This window comes from Polyodon spathula, chromosome 9 (assembly GCF_017654505.1).
Source record: "Polyodon spathula isolate WHYD16114869_AA chromosome 9, ASM1765450v1, whole genome shotgun sequence".
NCBI classification, from domain to species: domain Eukaryota; kingdom Metazoa; phylum Chordata; class Actinopteri; order Acipenseriformes; family Polyodontidae; genus Polyodon; species Polyodon spathula.
The window spans coordinates 125,501-148,645 of record NC_054542.1 but is presented as its reverse complement, the minus strand read 5'-3'; the positions used below and the strand labels follow the sequence as shown (position 1 = coordinate 148,645).

General features: G+C 36.1%; 1 protein-coding gene across 1 annotated transcript in view; it reads right to left on the bottom strand.

The window, feature by feature from the left end:
* Positions 1-2,571: 2,571 nt before the first annotated feature.
* The window catches only part of LOC121321152 (fibronectin type-III domain-containing protein 3A-like), a 22,947-nt gene continuing 2,373 nt past the window's right edge, over positions 2,572-23,145 (bottom strand). Inside the window, exons 2-10 of the mRNA XM_041260051.1 lie at positions 22,882-23,044; positions 22,581-22,756; positions 20,454-20,567; positions 19,156-19,305; positions 18,137-18,420; positions 17,134-17,346; positions 16,211-16,377; positions 14,288-14,412; positions 2,572-4,891 (exon numbers count right to left, since the gene is read on the bottom strand). Of these exons, the coding sequence (XP_041115985.1) occupies positions 4,577-4,891; positions 14,288-14,412; positions 16,211-16,377; positions 17,134-17,346; positions 18,137-18,420; positions 19,156-19,305; positions 20,454-20,567; positions 22,581-22,756; positions 22,882-23,044 (1,707 nt within the window). The 3' untranslated portion in view covers positions 2,572-4,576. The remainder of the gene's footprint in view (positions 4,892-14,287; positions 14,413-16,210; positions 16,378-17,133; positions 17,347-18,136; positions 18,421-19,155; positions 19,306-20,453; positions 20,568-22,580; positions 22,757-22,881; positions 23,045-23,145) is intronic.

Sequence of the window (23,145 nt, the reverse complement as noted above, 5' to 3'; positions counted from 1 at the left end):
GCATAAGAATTTTGTTGCAGCACGGGTTGAGTTTGCATGTTATCAAGCTCAATGTACTTTGTTATTTCCCAATGTCTCAATGCTCAGTTATGAATACACAGGCATGCAGTAGCTAGAGAAAGAATAACAGCAATTGCAGGACAACTAATTGTAGCTTGCCTGGGAATTGCTAAAAACACTTGACCAATAAGTCTGGGTTTTCAACAACAACAAAAAAGCATACGGATGAATCCATTCATTTGCAAAGCGCGTTTTTGACTGGTGAATAAGTAACTGGATTCTTGATACTTAGGATTTCACAGCCTCGTTTTAGTCCCGCTCAACGTAACCTAACAATTTACCTACCTGTCAACTGAATTTATGGAAAGTAAATCTTATCATAAATAAAATATTCTGTGTTTGAAGAGAGTCGGGATGCTGTATATTGTTATAGCAAGGTGATCAATAAGGAATTGTTTCTTTATTTGCATTAGTGCAGTAATGGTAGTTTAAAAAAAATTATATTATTATTTTGAAATGTTTAGGGACTGTTGACTTGGGAAGGGAAAACAACCATAAAAACTGTAACAGCCTAGTACTAGTGGAAGGCGACTCAGTGAACTTAGTGGCTAACTACATCGAGAGTAGCAACTTCCTGGACTATAGTATTATTAAGGCAGGACTAAATGGCTGTGAAAGTTTTTTTTTTCAGGTGGAAAATGAGGAGAGTCACATGTAGAGTATTTATTTCACTCATCCAAAATTTATTTTATTCACATAGCGTCTTGTGAGTAAATTACTCAGTGACCCAAAACCGAATCTGGAGCGCTGGTCTCCATAATGGTGAGGGAACCCTTGAACGGATTATTGAAATTTATAAAAAGGAATGTTCGGATGCTGCACGCTGATTGGCTGCTGAGGGAGTTTAAACCATGCATAAATATAATTTAATGCACGGCTGAATTTTGTCAAATTACAGTTTGATTAATAAATTATCAATACACAACGTATTAAACTCGCAACAGAGAGCTGAGTATAGTTTTTTAATACTACTCTATCGTGCCTTATTACTTGTTTTTCTCTATTGTTTTCACTAAAAGCAGTACATATACAGTATATATATATATATATATTTACAGTATAATTATATATATATATATATATATATATATATATATATACGATATATTCTATAAGCCATAGGGTGCAGTTGCTAAGTTTTTAGCCGTGTTTTAATGTTATTTTAGCCATTTTGGCTAGTTATCCCCTGTCGCGGCCTAGTGCATTGCAAAGCCTGCAACTAAATTTCGGCTATCATCTGGGTCTAGCATGTTCTCGGCTTCTTGTACTCTCGTTTTAACTAGCTTCAGACATTTGAGGCAAGTAGCTGGACAGGGCTACAATTAATTATTTTGATCGCGGCTGGGATAAAACAGTATTTTATTATTGTATTTATTGTTGGAAATGGTGAAAACCTCCAGTTTAACTGTGTCTGATTGACTATTTTTTCTCCGGAAGAGTATACAATATATATATATATTTTTTAATATTTTTAAAAAGTTGTTTTTTTTTCTACGCATTATTGTGTCCGTTTTACAAGCGGGATAACACACTCCAGGGCTTGTGCGTTTTGTTGGTATGAAGGTTCGTGCACAACCCAAACCACGCCCTGTGGTGTGTTACCCCTTGCACAATATACAGTGTGGATTGACGTTACTTTGGCAATAAGGCTGATGGAATAACTTACTGACATTTTATTTTTTAAGATACTGTAAACTGTGCAAGCTATTCAGCTAAGCTGTTAGGAGTACAAACTGCGTGTGGATTTCAATGCTGTCCAAAGACTTCATGATGGCTGGCCACCTGGAGATGTCAAAGGTAACTTTAATGGTGGATAGAAAAGTCATCAATCTTCCAATTAAAAAAATAGACTTACTAGGAAAAAAGCTATGGGCGTTTTTTTTAAGCGATAAGGAGCCCAGCCATTACTGCAGAATAAAAGGCTGACCAGCCCTGAACTTTAGTGATGGGGAGGCCTTCTATTCATTTACAGTAATGGTTGTCTTTCTGGCTATTATAACATGTATTTCTCAAAGAGAAGCCATGTCCTGTTATGCCACCTGTCTTTACACAGCATGGTTCCATGTATGTATTTACACACATATCAACAAAATACAGTACAGCAACTGGACAAAAAAAGAAAAAAAAAAGAGACCCCACCAAAGCCTCATAGCCAACTTTAAATGTTCTGGAAGAACTGTCCTGTCTTCATTTGATAAGGTTGTTCTTTTGAGCTGTCAAGTAGTACCATTCATTTTTGTAAAATTAACAATCTGCTAGGTGCATTGGTAGGCATGAGACAAAATAGAGTGCAATAATTATACAACAACCCACATTATGATTATGAAATGTCCCATTCCACTGATCAGTCTAGAACACAAAAGCTCAGCGACAAGGCTGGAGGGATCCAGCCAGATCCAACCACTGCTTGGAATCTTGTTCAGCCAATCAGTGTTATGTTCACCAAAGACATTTTATAATTAACAATATGAGCGTGTGTGTTTGAAATGACACATGACAAAAACAAAGAATTATAGATATTTTATTGTGCATGGATCTTTATATATAATGGCTATAGAGTTACAGTGTAGATACATATTTATGTGATTATACAATTTTAAAGTGATATGTTTGGTAATATTTATAACAAATTTGAATTACTTTTTGGAATGTACAGTATATGAGGTAACTGCAAACATTAAAATTACATACAAAATATTTTTTTCCTTACTGCAATAGCCCACACTGGGAAAATATTCAAATGGCACAACTTGCAATTACAGTTTTACTATCAAAAATAGTAATTTTAATTTTACTATGACAAATAGAAGCCACTGCAGGGCATCTAATTGTTTGTGACATTATGTTTTTTCTTTTTTTTTTTTGCTAAGACAAGGTATCTATATATTTTTTTTTAATTGTTGCAACAATCGAACAACATGTCTGCCAACAGCCAAACACAACGCCACATTTGAAGGTTTCCAGAGAGAAAATTGTGCCCATTCAACACTTCAGCAATCAGTGACAAAAATACCAATTAACACAAACAATTGTCAAAGTCTGAATTCAAAGGAATACACGTAAACACATAGACAGATAACTGTTAATATAACTCATTTAGGACATAAAATAAAGTAAATAGATAATACGGGTTGTTAAATATATTCTCTCATATAATTAAAGTGTTTTACCAATGCATATATATTTATATATTAAAAGAAAAACAAATAAAAAAAATGCATCTCGATGCAAAAACAGAATGCTACAAAAACAAAAGAAGAAAAGTAATTACAACAAAATTGTGATTATGAATACAGAACACGGCTAGTGATTTTTCTTTCCTGAAAATTAGGTTCAGTTTTTATACTTACTGTAAGCAGTCGTTCTTTTTATGACTTCTTAAGCTTCAGATAAAGTTTCTCGACTTTGGAGATGAACTATTTTAAAAAACAGACTACTCAAAAAAACAAGCTCACAATGCACATTTAAGGCATACATGACCTGAAAAGTGTTCTATTATAATCACAACTACTACATGCAGTCAAACATTTTGTACGAGGTGCAAACCTTTAGGCTGGGATAACTCAATAAACATCTGTGCTAAATGTATAGTTAAGATTAGAAGCAGCTAAAGGACAGTTACACAATTTCATTTTTGAAGAACAAACTCCAAACATAGGTCCATGTTTCTTACAAAAATATGTCAAATGTTACTTTTAGTCTCTTTTGCATCGCTACACATTCTGGACAAAGATGGGAAAGTGCTAAATGAGTAGGTTTCATTCTACTTTTGTTTCTTTCATTATTTTTTAGGTGTAGCTTTTCATCTTGCAAAAAGAAACCCCATTCTGGCACTTGAGAACCATATGACTTATCAAGCAATCAAGGAGCTTTCATTACACTGGGGCAGCATGTATTATTAGCTGGCAATTGCAACAACATGATTATCCTCTAAAAACTAGCTACTGTGCTATCAATTCCTAGCCTAAACATTTGAACAGTTTAATTAAGTGCATCAATCATAACTGATCACCAATTAACTATATCCTCTACTGCACTACTTCGTAAACCAGCAAAACCTAATCACTATTCACAATAAAGCTATTAGTAGTTTACTAATTTCACTTGTTAAGCCTACCAAAGTAACTTGGGTTGCTGGTGTCTATTATTTAATTGCCAGCTGCCATGTGGGAATTTCAAGCATTGTAGCCAACGAGAATGACAGGAAAGCTGGTGGAAGTTTAGAACATGGGTAAACAATAATGACCCTTCCAGTCCAAGTCTTTGTTCCAACAATGTTCTGAATTAAACTTCCACCCAGGTTATAAAAGTAGCTCATTATTTCACTATAACTACGAAACCTGGATTGGACCGGCCCATCAGGCCTGAAATTGCCCACCCTTGGTCCAGAAGCAGCATTATATGCCACTACAGATGTAAAAGCAAATTTAACAGAAATCATATCACAGTATAATATCATTTCAAATTGAGGCTGCAGCAGGTACTTCAAGTACCTTGCCAGTTTGGGATGGTCCTATTACTTAATGACAAAGTACTGGATGACAAAGGCAATCAGAATGGAGATGATAGCAAAGAGCACAAGGATGACAGCCGCACACTGCTCATCACTCAGAGTGCGTTTTGTCCTTGAGACTTCCACAGTGTTTTTATGGGTGGTGCTGGGCAATTCAGTCTTCTGACAGGAGAATGTTACAGTGGCACTGTAGGGGCCGCTCAGATCTTGAGGGCCCTGAGGGTTTTGGCACTGGCGAATGGCGCAGGCCCGGAAACGATGTTCACAGTTAAGCTGAAGTCCTGAAACTTGGAATGACCTGGCAGAGCCTTTGTAAATCTGCAAAACAAACAATACAAGGTATGTCAGTAACAACTAAGGATATACAAACACATAGAAATAATGTTTTGCAGGTGACAGTGTCATGAAAAACTAGACCATGGTCAACATACAGTACATGGTAGCCTCTCATAAGAAAGATCTATTATGATCAATTTCAACCAAAGCAGACAACAGTAAGTGGCTTTCCTGGAGTGAATTATAAAAAAAATAATAAAAAAAAAGTTAGGTGTCAGTACTGTTCCATAGTGTACAATGTGACCTTAATTGACAGTATGAGGAATGACCAAGTAGTTACATTTTTCTCAATTTACAAGTCAAAACAAGTATAGTCAAAGCCACTAAAGTGCAGTTAAACAACACAATAAAGTGCACAGAAACACATGTAAACAAGTGCTTAGACAAAAAAAAATTACATTTATTGCTAACTAGCTCTTACTTACTCTTACAATTACAGTGCGGTATATATATATATATAAAGTCTCAATAAAGATCCAAATACTTTTAGCGTTGTTGGCAAAGGCTTGTAGCTTGATAGTAGACCTTGTAGAGACGCCTCATCATATCACTTATATTTATAAGAACTTGACCACTACAAATGACTTGTTAAAACTTATTTCATTTTATTGTTAAATACAAAAGCAGCACACAAACAGATAGCTGTAAACCACAATGTGTTTCGACACACTCGTGTCTTCGTCAGGTGGATAGTGTTTGCTACTTAGAAACAACCCCCACTTCTATGCATCATCTTTCTTAATTAGTTTAATTATCAGTTTGTCTGAAAACTTAATTTCTACAAAAAGCACATATTATTTTCACTAAAGAGAACTTGTCAACTATCAATCCACATATTAAACTTTCTTACAAATATGGGCAGAGGTCTAAGGTTTCATTTAGACTGTGTGGTTCCACACTTTTCAATGTGAATCCAGCATGATTCCCTTTTTTAACAATAGATTTCTAATATTTTTTTCTAATCCATTACATTTTAAACTAGAGGCTGAACCATGGTTCACAGTTTTATAATGTCTGGTTATTGCATAATCCATATTTTGGTTTCTTATCACAGCTTTGGCGATACATACTTTAAAATGGTGTTTTGTATGACCCACATAGATTAGACAACAGGGACATTTAAGCATGTAAATTACATGTGTGCTGTTACAATTAATGAATCCCTTAACAGGATATTTCTGTCCTCATATATGGGGGATTAAAAAAAGGTTGTATTATCATGTGTATACTATATAATGATTACATACAGTGAGAAGCATATCTGTCCAGAACACTGTTCTAACCTTGATTTGTTCAATTTTCCATCACATTGCTGTGAAACCCGATCAGCAGACATCCTGGGCAGTTAAACAATGTAATTTATTGATTAATTATATTTGATTGGTGCCAGAACCTGTGCCGTCGTTTGGAGAAGCAAATACTGGTGAATGGAGTAACCACCTAGCCTACTGTACACTATTACCATGGTAACAGAAGAAGTCAACACCGGCAAACTGAGCAATAGTAAATTAGCACATAAATGGATATTCATTTCAATAATCCAATGTCTGCAAAAACAGATTCAGTAATACATTCCAACATCTATTTTGACTGATAAACCGGACCATCGATAAATATAAATAAAAAAAAATAGATCCAATTAGTAGACATTCCTGTAGAAGTGGATTTTGATAACAACCTAGTCAGAGTTGCCTATTTGAACAAGCTATTGAAGAGATACCTACAGCAAGACTTATGTTGGAAATAACCGTATTCTGAGTGGATACAATCCTAGAGGAAGTCGAGTACGTGACAATTTAAAAAGCACCAGAAACTGTATATTATATAAATACATACACACACTAATTAGAGGTCGGCACGGGTAGAAAATCCAGAACCAGTTACCCACCGTGAAATACCTGGATCTTTTTCGGGTAATAATAATAATAATAATAACAACAAAACAACTAGAAACTGCCAGGGCAGTTGACGGGCTCCCAAGCCCCAGTATCAGTACCCGTCTAAGCGTGTTTAGTTCTCAATGTGCCAAGTTTAAAATCAGTTGTTCCACAGAAGATTTTGAAAGTTTTTTTCAAAAATGCTTCAGGCAGTAATCTTGTTTTACATGAATTTCTTAAAAGTCAGTTGTACTGCTCCAGTGTCAAGGATGATGCTTGTGAAGTTTCGAGTTAGTCAAGTAAACCTTTTGTCAACTGAGGCAGTTTTAAATTTCAGACACCTGGCAGCTATCTTGTTTTATAAAACATAACCATTTTGACATTTTTTGACGTTTGGAGTTTGTTGGTCAAACGGTGTTCAAATAGCAGCAGTTTGCTGTTAAGGGCGCGTTTCAATAAGATTTGTGGCAGCCATTTTGACATTCAAATTTAATCGCTGAAACTTCTGCTATGCAAACTTGATGCAGGTTTGGATGCTGATGATATATGCCAAGTGTCAGATCAATGGCTTCACCGGTTCCCAAGAAGAAGATTTCGCAAGGCTTCTAAAAAAAAATGCGTCAAATGGCCATTTTCGTTTCTGGTCAACACAATTTTTTTAAAAGTCAGTTGTATTGATACAGTATCAGGGGAAAATGCTTGTGAAGTTTGGAGTTAGTCAAGTAAATCGTTTGTCAACTGAGGCAGTTTTAAATTTCAAATGTAAACGTATAAGTGGCGCCCAATTTGTTTTATAAAACATCACTATTTTCACATATTTGTATCCCATTGTTACTGGGACGATAACTACCAAGTTTGGAGTTTGTTGGACAAAAGGTTTTCAAATAGCAGCAGTTTGCTGTTAAGGGCGCGTTTCAATAAGATTGGTGGCAGCCATTAAAACATTCAAATTTAATTGCTGAAACTTCTGCTATGCAAACTTGATGCAGGTTTGTGATGCTGATGATATATGCCAAGTGTCAGATCAATCGCTTCACCGGTTCCCAAGAAGAAGATTTCGAAAGGTTTCTAAAAAAAAATGCGTCAAACGGCCATTTTCGTTTCTGGTCAACACAATTTTTTAAAAGTCAGTTGTATTGATACAGTATCAGGGAAGATGCTTGTGAAGTTTGGAGTTAGTCAAGTAAATCGTTTGTCAACTGACACAGGTTTAAATTTCAAATCTAAACGTATAAGTGGTGGCCATCTTGTTTTATAAAACATAACCATTTTCACATATTTGTATTCCATTGTTACTGGGACAATAACTACAAATTTTGGAGTTTGTTGGTCAAACGGTTTTCAAATAGCAGCAGTTTGCTGTTAGGGGGGTGCGTTTCGATAAGATTTGTGGCAGCCATTTTGACATTAAAATTTATCACAGCAACTTCTGCTTCGCAAAATTGATGCGGGTTTGGATGCTGATGATATATGCCAAGTTTCAGATCTTCGTAATAAGTCGGCCAAGGGTACTTCTTATAAGTTAATAGAGTTTTATCGAAAACATGAACCTGATCAGTCACACAGCTTTGAAGCAGCAGCAATTTAAAGTTTTGGGAAGAAAAAAAATAAATAATAAGAATAATAATAATAATAATAATAATAATAATCTCTATTTAAATACCGTTAAATGTGCTTCATGCTGTGGGATTCTTTGCAACATCTATTGGCCATATTCCGCTGTTGTTGTTGTTAACATGGCTGTTATGTTTTAAAACTAATGCAGTAGTACATCGCTATTACGTTATGGACTGTCGCAATGGCTACCATAAATTGAGGCAGCTGGGTTTATATAATTACATAATTTTGGTTTATATAATTACACAAACTATTTTTTTATAGAAAAGCCTATTATGAAGCCAAATTAGTTTTGAGAAATGACAAACGGCAGTTTAATGCATCAAAATGGGAGTAGCGACAGTTTTGCGATTCATAATACAAATCTGTTCTTTCTTTTTTCAAAGATGATCAAAATCGCTCCTTTGTCTAAGGACCATATAAAAGCAGCCACTGTAGGAGGAATCTTGTTTGATGCATTGCTCAGCCGTAGCAATAGACATTGTGAACTGAGAGAAGTTTATTTTATTCTCTGTCTAGATTTGCTAAATAAAACGGTTACCCGCCAGCTAGCCTATAAAATATTTTCCTTAAAAATAAATGATTATGTTTTAGAAAATGAACACAACACAATAACACAATTATGTATAACACTGCATCTTTACTGCAGCTTAATACTTTAAAATACAGAGGAGGGGGGAAATATCTAGAAAACAATGAGTATGTGCTCTGATGTCTACCGTAGCTGTGTTACTTTAATCCAAGTGTAAATCCTTTGTAAGTAAATGGAATGCAATCTACAACACTCAACACCACCTAACATAAACAGCTGGTTCCATGGAAGCTATCCAAGAGCCAGGCATTCTAAACTCAGGGAAATGTCCTGACTTAATTTAGAAACCTGAAGAAAATGCATTTCCTCATAGATTCCCCTCTGAACCAGTCAAATCGCTTCCTTCACAGATGTTCCAAAATATCTTTTTTGCCAGCCAGTTGACACAAACAACAAATTGCTATTGACATTTCATGATAAGCAGCAAAGTGTAAAGTGCAAAGTGTAATAAAGCACAGTGGAAACATGGTAAAGCACGGGCGAGCACTGTGAAGCACAGTAAAATTGAAAAACATGGCAAACGTCTTCTTGCCTACCGAAAATGGTAAAGACATAAGAGGCAACGAGAGACAGATCTGCAAGTGAGCCAGACCTTTGAGCTCACTGGGCGCCCAGCCAGCAGGGTTCGCTGTTGCACAATAAGGAGATACAGTCCCTGCCAGTTTTGACTCCCTAACCTATGTGAGTGCCACAGCCAATGCAACACTCCCTTTGGAGTCTCCAGCAAAGGCCGGCGTACTTCGCATTGCCAGGAAGTGAACCTGTGCTGTATGACTCACCCTGCACACAATGGCGCTGCGCTTCCGCCAGGTTAACCCACCCCTCCAAAACAGTATTGTCAGCATCAGCGTTTCATAATATGTAATACGCAATGCTGTATTTTGGTAAAAAAAATATATATTATATATGTTCACCATTTAAACTTCAACTACATGGATAACACATACACCTAGCAAAAAAGCTGCTATTTGAGTTACTATATGTGGTCTCCCTCACATCAGGTGTATGTCTGCATTACTCAAATTCTTACAGTAGTACAGTCTTCTCTGCATGCCTCTATATTCAAAAATAAAATTAAAAAAATCAAAACAAACAAATTACTAGCCATTTACTATTAAAGAAAAAAGCAATATACAAAATCTACACAAATTAATTGAATAATACTGAAAACATAAACCGCCTTTTTTTTTCATTAGATTCATACCTTAAATAGAGAAAGTACTGCCATGGCGCACATTGAAAACGCACTGCCTTTGAGCATTACTATACATTAATGTTCAATTTAAAATAAATATAGTTATTATCTCCAACTCCAACTTATCAGACACTAAACTTATCAGAATGTATGCTTAAAACACCCCATTTAATTTGGCCCCATAATACAATTAGTGTTTTACTTTCTCTGTAAAGTTAGAACTATTATCAGGGATGATCAATTTCATATGCTTAACAGTGCAAGGCACAAATACATTATTTTGGGTCAATTAACAAAACAGTGCTAAATGATATACATTAAACAGGTTATTATTGACCCTAATACAATATGAAACAGCTGAACAGATCTACTCAATCATACTCTAAACTACTTGCCTGCGTAGTTCTGTTTACAGTTCAGCTGATTTCACTGTGGAAAACTCTAGCTCTAGTCCGAGACAGAAAGTGTTCAGAAGAACCCAACTTAAATGCGTTTTTGTCCTCTTGACACTTGTACTGTATTTTCCTGACACATCTTATTTTGGGGGGGGGGGGGGGGGGGGGAACACAAGTAAATCCTTTTATGCCTACTTCCTAGCTATAGAGTGTCTTCCACTTGGCTAGTCTATATTTGCCTGTCCCCATTCAATCTGCAGTTCACTATAACATTAAACTACTAAGGGGTTTGGCCACAACAACAAAAAAAAATATATAGAATTAATTGGCTATGTAAAGTTATTTAGTACTTACTGTAGCAGTTAAAGCATAACCACTATTATCGTCTTATGCACTGTCCGGTTTAGCTAAAATGCAGGTAGTACCCCTAGGCTTTTTTAAAACCTCTACAACATATATCTAATTTGCTGTAGTCATGTTTTATCTCAAATAGAATGGTTATTTGAGAACACCAAAAAAATCCACTCTGAAGTGCTCAGTCAGATTTATGCCCAGAGTACCATGTTTTCTGCTAAATCACATAACTCCCTTCACAATGGATGACCAGTGGCGCCAGAATACAAGGCACCGAGTGGGTCTAACCAGTATAAATAAGCAATATAAATACATGACATACTGTAACACCTGGATTACTAGACCTTTAATAAGCACATGTAGTGTTATTGCAAACATTCCTGTCGTGCTCTGGATGTATGTGGATTGTAAGAGTGTACAACAACTACTGGGATTAGTGCTGCACCTAGAAACCAAACACCTAACCAAAACACGTACTGCCTTGTTTGTGCTTCATTTGAACAAAAACATGAAAAGTACTGAAAGATGACACCAGAAATCCAGTCACAGTAAGTGGAATATCTTGTAATGTTCGTGTAATGTTTCAAACCTGTGTGAATGGTACTGACAGTACAGAAGCCATAACCTTCAAATCAGCACAACCAATTATCAGATTTTATACAAAATGCAGATTCTCATACTCCCATTGGTTAGCAGTATGATCCATTCATAGTTTTCCTATGGGTTTAATAAGAGACACCCGAGCTTGCTACCTAGACATTGTCAAGCTCATAGTAAAACCTGGAATGGGTGAAATTGCTATGTAATAGGAGTCTTATTTTACCCTCAAAATGTGTAACAATTCATCTTTATATCACATATCCTATCTTAATAGATGTATGTATTGTTTCCATTGTGATACAAAAGCAAAACATAGGTCCTTGTAGTTCACCAAATGGTTTATTTTATGCAAATAGTCCATTATATGATCAGCTGATCTTGCTATGCATCTTAGAAGGAGTCCATCAGGACAACCGCATGTATCATGACACATATTGTATTGCAGTGGAGCAATTGTAATAAAATGTCATACAAGTGTAAAAACAAGCTATTGCAAATCTGATTTTGTCCAAAATCTAAACCGCACACCAACATAAATTGCCAAGGGTGTATGTCATTTCTTGTATATTTATGGTTTTACCATAAGAAATAGTTCCAACTCAATTGCTGCAGTGTAAAATATGGGGTGGACATGAGTTATCTATTCTAAAACCCATTTACGAGGAATGCTTAATTATATTTAAAATCTCATTGTTTAAACATATTCAGGGTGACAAAAATGAGTGTAGCATGAAGAACTGATTGCTACTTTGCTAATGTACAATGAACAATATTTCAGAACTGGCACAAAGCGATCCTGAATGACGAGTTGGATGGGATAATAGCCTTAATCTGTAGAAAATAAATGTGCTGCGATAAATGTCTGAGCATAATTTCATTTTCTGTCAGTGCAAACAGAAAAGCAGCAGCATTAAAAAAAAAAAAAAAAAAAAAAAAAAAGAGCAACGACAGTGAATAATTATTTCATGTTTTAACAGGACCTTTAGATCCCATAAATGAATATTGAACCTTTTGAAATATCTACAAGGGTTGTTCAGAACTGTCAAAGCCTGACATTGGAACCTACCAGCTGGAATAAACGTGCCTTCATTTCTTTTCTAAACTGAAATGCTCTTGAACACCACTTGTACTCTTACACTTATTTAGTTACGGCATCAGGCATTCATTTACCGTTTCCAAGTCCTAAAATCACAGGCTGTCAAATATCAAATACACCTTATTTTGAGAAAGTGTCAATTATCAAGTTCTTGAACTGATTAATTTATTTTATTCACATGTTCTGAAGATCATTCCATCTGTATTGTAGTAAAATGTACAGAATTACGGATGTTTTCTGTTTACTATATAGACATTCAGTAAAACAAAACAAAAATGGTTAGAAAATTATACAAATATTTTAGCTCTTCTTAAATAGTATGCATATTGTTAGTAATAATACTATTAAAACTTAAAATATTGAAACATATTTTTCAATGGCAAGCAATGAGCTTGGTCAAGAAATGTAGAGTTCAATGTAGCTATGGGAAACACATTCTGAAGAATATGAAATCTAAAACAGCAATTCCCTCTTCATATAAACTTCATTTAAAGTTAATTTAGTATTAATTTCAAAATTCCTCACTTTACTTCTAGTATAACACAATCTGTGAATTCCAGGTGTATTCTTGACCATGTCCCGAGTTCTATGCATATCACTCTCAAAGACAATGGGGGCTCCGCAGCTAAGTTCTGGAATCCTCACCCAAGAACAATTTCTATCATATTTGCTCAGTCTGCCGTATTCTTAGTTTTACTGTCTTGAAGCAAACTGACCAAACCAGCATGTTCTAAAAAGGATTTATAACCAGACCTCTATCTGTAAAGAGGCTCTTTTATATATAGCCCTTTAGGTATTGTATTACACTGTATTTTGGTACTGTGAATGTGGAGGATAAGATTAAAATTTTGCCTCTTCCCTACTGATCAAAACACAGTTGGTACAGTACTTCAAAATCAAGGAATCAGGGATTCACAACGTGCCTGTGACACACAGAGTTTCAACTAGTACACAAGGACTTTCCCAGCAGAATATGCATTATTGTAGCTATGTGCTCATGGTAGAACAAGGAATCAAAATATTGTTTTGATTTTATTAATAATTTCTTGGCCAGAAAAAACTGTTCATTGGGAACATAAATCCATTCAAACCTACTCATCCAAAGACACCTCTGCCCAGCCGGCAAAAAACTGAGCTGGTACTTTGCAATACTAATTAACGTTCTTTAAACATTTGCCCTTGTGCAAATAATGCTAGTGTTTTATCTAATCAATCACAGGCATCATAATATTAAACAAAAACCCCTTGAACCATTAATGATCTGATAATGAGGATGGACGGAAAGTACAGGCTTATTTGGTTTCATTTTTCCTCACCTCAGGACATGCAAAACACACCACACATTAGAAGCGACCAAATAATCAACCCGTGCATCACAAGCAGTAAAGTGCAGTAGCAGCCTAGATGCTAGAAAGCTATTCTAATAAACTATTACAGACTGTCACTAAAACAGAAGCGTTGTGATATTTGTGTTTTAACCAGAATCGTGTTGTTACACTTGTCTACCTGAATGATAAGTAATAGTGATTACTTGAGCCTCTTATTGTTTCTGCACCTTTGAAAAGGATGGAACGCAACACACACAGTATCCCAGCCGTGACACAATAATACACACTAAAACAATGAGGAATGACAGTAGAAGCACAGAATACCTGTTTGAACTCTGAATTCCCAGTCATAGACTGAAGGCTGTAAATAACTGGGTCACCTTTCATGGGTTGTAATGCCTCCCAAGTGACCTCACAGGTGTGGTCATCAAGACGTTCTATTCTTGGTGCTGGGGAGGTGAGAGCAGGAGGAGATTAGCTGTTTGTTGTTACAAAGGAGATTAGCCGTTTTCCAGACAAAATTATAACAACAACAAGAATAAACTATGCAGGAACACAATACATAAATACATTAAAAATCTTGATAAATGGCAGAGGGTACTTCTAACCTTGTCAAAAGAGCATCTGGAAGGTATCCCCAAAATTTCACAACATTTCAGAATGAAGAAAAAAAAAACTTCAACTTGCAACATTTGCTCATTGGTGCTTTCCATTCACGACAATACTACAAGTTTATCGTATCATCTTTAGGTCACAAGTAAGGTGATTTTTTTATTTTTTATTATGAAATGTATTTCTTTCAAACAGTATCAGAAAAATTAATCGTTTCATTGTATTTTTTCTTCAGCTAAATAAAATGCAGTAGTGCTCAATAACTTACATTTCTCTTCAGCTAACCTACATAAAATAACACTCAGGAAGTTACCTTTGTTAGTTTGAAACTCTTCTAGACATGGCATTTGGCTGAAGGAAATGAAAATGGTAGTACAGCTCAAAAGAAAATGTCAGATTATGTCACAAAGTAATTACCTAGAATTGTCTTTAAATACAATTTCATATCACCAGCAAACAGGTGTGATTAATAGATCGATTGGATTATTACATCGATCAATAAGAAATGTTAAGATTAACACCCCTTTTCACACACCTACCTGGGTCCCAGCCCTTTTGATGCCACGGCCACTAACTCACTTATTTAGATTTAAATCTATGAATGTGTTTGTGATATAATTTCTTAATTTATTACATGGCCAGTGATGTAACAATCTACTATTCCTTTCCCTTGAAACCTTCAGGCTTCCTGGTATTGAGTCTGTGTATCCATTTATTTTCCTTTATTCTTCTGTATTGTGCATGATCTCATTTTATGTGTTCTAGAACTACATATTGTAGGTCATCCATGTTATGTAATACACACACACACACACCATATAGATATATATATATATATATATATATCTATATATATTATATCTATATATCTATATAGCTTATTGATTGATTGATAACAATTAGATGTCTCAATCCTCTATAGCCACCAAGCAGTTTGAACAGTTGTCTGAAATTAAGGGGTGTTTACTATTACAGGTACTTAAAGGTGTGGTGCACGGTACCTCATCAAAAAACTTTACGAATAAAGCGGTCCCAACTAGGCATGAAGAAATATCTTTCACAAAGACCTCACACCAAGTACAACAGTATTTCCAAATCAGTATTTCCAAAACTGAATCCCCATTGAGTAAACCACAACTTTACTCCTATTCTTGTGTTAAGACACATAGAAGTGGACCCCTTAGCCAAACAACTACCATGGAGAAAGACTCATGAATAAATGTTTGAGTACCAAATACCAATATTGTAAACATCCATTTGTAACACTAGTGTACAGGCTTTTAAAAGCCTTTTGATATAGAAGATTTATGACAAGATGTATTTCAAATCCAATATTAACTGCTTCCATTACTGATTTTAAAATGTGCAGTAAATACTAGAATCTATTTTCCTACCAATTTCTACACCCCCCCCCCCCCCTGCCCCCACCGAAAAGATTGTTTAGTCCAATACTTAAATTTCATAACAACTTAAAATGTTAGTGATTGCACAATATTGCAAGTTCATTCTCTTTAAACAGCAAGGCAATTAAGGCTTTGCTTTAAATTACAATATTGAAACAATAAGAACTGCTTGTATAAAGAATGACTTGCTGACTTCTCCATGTTAATTGGGAAAAGGAAAAAAGTACACTACCTTTGAGAGGAGCAGGCGGGGATTTGGGCGTCGTGAAAGTGTAAACATCAGAAAAGGGCCCTTCACCGGCTTCATTGAAGGCCTGAATGCGGAATGTGTAGGTGGTTGATTCATTGAGCCTCTGTACCTTGTGTGTGTGGCATGGGCCTCTGTACAAGGACACAAACCTGAAGGAAAAGAAAATAAAAGCAGATATTTTTTTTAAATAAACACTGTTTCAATCTGCAACATGAAACCATGGGGTGGATTTCATCTTGTTCCGAAATCAAAATGGGGCTGCTCTCAGTTCCATTTGCAGTTTACAACTGAATTTGCAAACAGATGTTAAAACAGAAGTCGTTGGGTCACTTAAAGTTCTATTGCTACAGTATAATAAAATATAAAAAAGTACAGCTATGGCCAAAAGTTTTACAATACCCTCGAATGAATTAATTTAGCTTCCTAAAGTCGAATAAAACCTGCTAAATTATGTTATGTTAACATATTGAATTACAAAATGCTTTGTAGTTTTAAATACCTAAGAAAAAAAATGGACAAGCTAAACCTGAATACATAGATACTATTACTGGCTTCAGGTATTATGGCTTCAGGTAGACTTTTGAGATATAATTTTGTAGTTTCTTTTGATTACATGAAATAAATAAAGCCTGTATACATGTTTTTTTTTTTTTTTTTTTTTTTTTTGTTTTTAAACATCTTTAGCCTCAATTCTAGGTGATGCAAAACTTTTAGCAATAGCTGTACATACAAAAAAAAATCTAATTTGTAAACCCAATCTTCTTAAAGGCCTTCTTCAATAAAATGGACTACAGTAAATTAATAAGCAAATGTACAGATTTTATTTTGGTGAGTTTTTACACGTATTTGTTTTTCAGTTTTAATTTTCAGATCATTTGCAGTTGGGTTTCTGCTGAGGCCCTTACCTTCCACTCTTGTCCTCCATTTGAAGGTGATATTGAATGGAGTCTGTTTGCAATGATTTAGCAGTGCCCTCTCCCCACTTGAGCTTCAGGTTCTGATGACTCAAGACAGTGCACTCGAGCCTCGGGGGCTCAGGAGGAAGGGGCTTGGTTTTCAACTTGATAGTGTGGCTGAATGGGCCAGCGCCAATGCTGTTCAGGGCCTGAATTCGTATTCTAGAAGAAAAGAAGCCTTGCATATTACAGTAGTTACTACTGCAGTTTACATAGCTTATCAGTTTGTGCTCCGTGTAGCATAAAGAACATGTATAATTGCTGACAAAGGACAGTCTGTTAATCCAGCCTGCTTATCAATACATTATACACAAAATGCTGATGCTTTTTATTTTACTATCCCCTTACCTTTTATGATGCTGGCAATTGTTCTGAGTGGTTATAATTGCAATTACTCAAATGCAAATTTTGTGTCTGTCACCTGTGTTTAAGATGCATATGCTTCTAACATAGACTAGATCAGCCAGTGTCTTTCTAGACAAGAGAGAGTGTGTTATTATGTGATCTGCCACTCTGGTTCCAACTGCCTCTGGTTTTGCTGGCAATTCACAACTGTACGACCTGGTATTGGCACTCAATACTAGAAGCAATAAGAACTCAAAAACAATGCATCTTAACTAAGACTTATCAAAAAATAGAAAAGCACAGTATTTGAGGACAGTGATTGCAATTGAAACCACTCAGATTGATGGTAATTAATTAACTATTTATAGCTGTTAACTATGTAGTAAAGCTGAACTCTTCTTCAAGCATGACTTCCACCAGGGACCAACACATGATAATGTGTTATCATGATAAATATTCTCACAGGAATGGGTAAATGCACTACCCAACATATAGACCTCACAGCAAAAACAACTGAACTTATAACACTCATGGAGGCATTAGCCAAAACATAGTTAATCCCAATACATTACTTCTCACTGCGTGTGTGCAACAGATCCCCTCTTACCTGTAAGTTGCATCTGGCTGCAGGTTTTCTATAATGTGGTTTGTGGTTCTCGGCACTGTAATGGGCTGCCTGTCTCCAAAATCTATGCTGAAGGCAGTAATTTCTGAGCCATGGTCACAAGGCTCTTCCCACTGCAGCGCCAGGCATGTGGATGGGGAGTAGTGTGGAATGTCTACCTCGCTCTCATCTCTGACGCGAAGACAACTCACTGCAGCCGGGACCGAGGATGGAGTCACGCACAAAACCACTTCACTGAACAGACCGGCACCGGCAACATTTACTGCCTACAGAGTTCAAATTCAGAGAAAAAGCAAGACATTTTTAAAAGCTAACACACAGAAAGTGGTATAACAAACAGACACTGAAAAATGCATTTATCTACAAAACTTAGACATTTATTTAGTTTTATAAATGATTACACATGATGCCAATTTAGCTTTGGTATAAATGCTTCAATCTGGAATGGATTCATGCAATAATTACCCATTGATGATACATACGAATTCCACCAACTACAATTGCTTCAAAGCGTTTAGAAAATCTGACATTGTCCGATATAGGTGTTGCACAGAAAAGATGCATTTTCTACCACACATAAATGCTTCCCTTCAGCATTACAGCAATTAAACAGTCCATAAAACTTTTAATTTATTTATCAGATTTACAAATTCTCTAAAGCCCTTGATATTGGGGTAGGGATGCAAGTCGGTTATGATCGGTTCGGTTTTTAAATCAACTCTTTTGGCTGTTTTTGACGTCCAATCTGTTTTCTGTAAAACCGAAATAAAAGTTTAAAACCAAAAAACTGAACTACATTTGTACAGCTAAAGGAAAGGGACATGCCATTATTTATTTTTTTAACGACCGACGATTGACTCTAGCACCTGGACACTACACCCAGCGTATCAGAGACAATTCAGATTATAGATATTATATATATATATATATATATAATATATATATATATATATATATATATATATAATTAAGCATAAATTCCCCAAAGTATTCTTACTTACCTGTATTCTACAGAAGTAAGTGGTAGCTGGTAAGAGCCCTTTCATTTCATGTGTTAAACCAGGTCCACAGTAGCAGAGTTGTATGCAGCCCTCTGCCGCTCCCCATTCTAACCGATACTCGGTAACATTAGCTCCATTTCCAGCCGGGGTCTGTTTTGAACATGAAGAAGAACTGAATCATAAGAACTGAAAGAATGGCTATTAGAATGCTGTAAAGAGGCCAAACATGGCATGCATATTCAGAAACCTGTTCCTGCTCCTGAACCTGTGCTGGGGCAAGCAGGCAGGATCCTGACAAAGATAATGGACGAGAGGGGAGTCTGGGACCAATGAAATGTTTCTGGTTGAACAGGCTAGATTCAAGCAGCCAATGTTGTGAATTCAGAAAACATTTTGGACAGGAAGACCCAATGCATAATCAACGTAAAACACAAATAACTGATTTATGACCAGGGATACAGTATGTTAATAAAATATCAAAACAAATCAAGATTATGTTGAAAAAGACATTGCAGGAATACGTACAACAGAGCACAGTGTTAGGCAAATTAATAAATTATGTTTTACCCTACAGCCTTTTTAGTGACACTAAGAGAGTAGATTGGACTGGCAGATCGTAGCCTTAATTAGGAGTTACAGGTAATACGCCTGACACCACATACAGTGTATTCCTGTGAGCAGAATGGAAAGAAAGTGTAAGGTTCAGGTGGAGTTATTATACCAATATACAGGAACAAGAAGTGAACATAAAATGTTGCAGAAGGATAAAAGCATTTCAGAAGAGCGAAAAATAAAAACAACAGCAAAACAGTGCTTGAAAAATGGATGAGACACGAGAAATGTTTTGGCTTAAGCTGCACTCCCTCTAAGTAAGGTGAAATCGCATCCTTACAACGGTAAAATTGACCTGATTTCAATGTGTCTACTGACTTTGTTATTACCAACAATATTCTTATGATTTCATTGAAAAATTGATAGGATTCAACGTCAATTTGTTGATACTTTATTTTGGTGGACATACGTAACCTAAGGTGATATTTGCAACAAATTGCGATGACTGCTATGTAATTCTGTGTGATGCTAAACCAATCAGAGCAGAGTTTTCTTGTCTCCCAAGAAAACTGAATTCACAGAACAGAAACCACAAAACATATTTTAAAAGGGTAAATCACAGAGGACCATACAATAATAATAAAAAAAAGTTATTGGTATCCATTTTTATTGGGAAATATGAATTATATATGCAGGAAATCCTCTTGATTCAGATACGTTATAGAAAATAAAACATAATAACTCACCTCCCAGCTGACTATTGCACATGTAGGGGACCGACAAGCAACATGGGGTGGTTTGCATTGATCTGGTACACCAGGAGCTGTAGTGATTTCACATTTTTCAGAGTATGATCCATACTAAATGGAAGGAAGAAGATTGCTTTAGTTATTTGTGCTCAAGGAACGTGCTGCATTTTATCTGTATCGAGTTCTTCTTTTGCTCAACATTTCATTGTAAATGCAAAACGACAGAATCAGGGATTTATTTATTCCAGCATGATAAATATTTTATAATCTTAGGATAAGATGGATAACTAGAAATGGGAGTTTTGTTCCTTCCTGGAAGTTAAAGATGTGATAGTGGAGTATTTCTGCGATACTCCCGAAATGGTTGGCAAAGGGCACCGAGGCAGGGCTGATTCAGGGTTCCCGAATCCATCTTCAGAGAATTTGTGCAAAGGCAGGTCAAGACTGCTGTGAGTCTAAAAGAAAATCTGATGACGCTGATGGTGACAAACAGCCGTGGAAATAATTGTACACTTTGCCTCAACTTATCTGTGTGAAACAGGGTTTTCTTCGCTTATTTAAATCAGGAAACAAGTACAGAAATTGCTGAGACAGGCTGAAACTCTCCGAAATCAAACCAAGATACCACAAACTGTGCAGTAGCTAGCAGGCCCATCCTAGTCACTGAGGTAAATATGACTCACGGGTGTTTTTATATTCAAGTTTATATCCTATTTGAATAGTAGTACTGTTGATTTCTGTCTTCAGAAAAATATATTGTTATATGTTGGGAAAATCATCTTTTTCTTAATACTGTACTGTTTATTAGAAGGGGGGCACAGCTAAAAAAATTTGGGAACCTCTGTGTAATGCGTTACACCCCTCGCCTGTGCGTATTTTGTTTGTTCTGTATTATTTGTATGTCTGTCTGCCTGTCTGTATGTATGTATTGGTGCACAGGTGTTTTAGGTTGGCAGGGAAGGGTTAATTGCCTTCCCTGCCAAATCTGTTAACGTGCAGAATGTCCCTGAGCTGGATCGATTGAATGATTAACAAGCAATCAAGCTCAGGCACAGCTGAAGAAGAGAGGCAGGAACCTCTCACTCTAGCAGGGAGTAAGAACGAGAGGTAAGAAAGAAAAACGATTGATACTTGTTTGGTTCACTGTTTTTGTTTGTCTGTTTGTTTTAGTCGATGTGCCGTTTTGTTTTGTTCAAACCTATTTATTTACAATAAATACACACATCAGCACATTAACCCACAGTACTGGTCAGTCTCTTCCTGGTTTGTGACGTCAGCACCATGCTATCCGGCCACACACTGCTATAAGGGGAACTGTATATCTGATCTAAAGGTTTGAAAACATGAAAGTAAAATGAATGACTATATCAGCGATATGGCTGGAGGTTAAAACAATATGGCTTAAAACAGTTAATATTCACAGGACATCTGTACTCTAAGTTTATTACGTGAATCGAAGAATATAGTTGTGCACCAACTGTAAAAACAGTATGAAAGTTGGATATGACTATTATTGACATGGCCTAAGGTAAACAAAATGTGGCATAGAAACAGCATATTTTTCATTGGACATTACCTGTAATAAAACTTTATTGAGAGGATCATAGAAATTGGGAATCGGAGAAATTGTCAGTAGATAACACTGAGAATACAGATGTGAACCAAATAAAACAATAACTCAAAGTGTGCTGTCCCTATACTCAAACATATAATATAACCGCAATATTCCTTACGACCCATTTTGTTTACAACATTACTATCTAAACTCATTATTTAAACTTTTCAGTGTTATGATGCACAAGATTCATTTGATATATTTAACACAGACTATAATGTCCGCATTTGTGGACCCAGGGCCTGAAGGGGATATGGAGGCGTTGACTTTAGTTCAGATACCGTGTTACTTGTACCATGGCAGACTAATGGCCTAATGCTGGGAACTTTTCAGGAACCACCAGGGATTTGCTTGACCACAAGTGGTCCTCAAGCCACAGTTTTGGAACCTCTGCATTCTCCTGTACATTCTGCTTCCTTGTGTGTCTGTTTGCATCTTACCAAAAAGACACTTGTCAAAACTAGCGACGAAGACGTTTCTTTTGACCGAAATATATCAACATTGCTTACCCCAGCTTTGTTGGCTGCCCGAAGCCTAAATGAGTACGTTTTCCCTGGTAGGAGACCAATTACTGTACATTCCAGTTCAGGACCCATATAGACTTCTCTGTGCTCCTCTGACTCAGCTGGAGACATCTCAAGTCTATAGCAGGAGACTAGACTTCCACCGTCCACCTGGGGAGCTCCTGTAAACACAACATTAAAAACAAAGACACAGAGACAATTTATACAGTACGTGAAAATAGTCATTCTTCCACAAAAGTTTTGACAGAACTCTCAGTGATCTAGAAAAACAGTTCACTGGTCTCACCCCAACGCATCTGCAATTCTCTTGCTTTAGGTTTCCCCACAAGCCGTGGTGGCATACACTGGCCAGGTGGAATTGCTGGTGTCTGTATCAGTAAGGTTTCTGAAAGCTTTAAAGAAGAAAAAAAAAAAAAGGCTAATGAGTAAATGATTAAACATTTTAGGGTCTATTCAATTGGTGTAAACAGTGGATGACCTAAATATAAGGGGTGGCTCCCTTGTATTTTACCAATCACACAGAAGGACAATCATGGTTAGAATTATAATT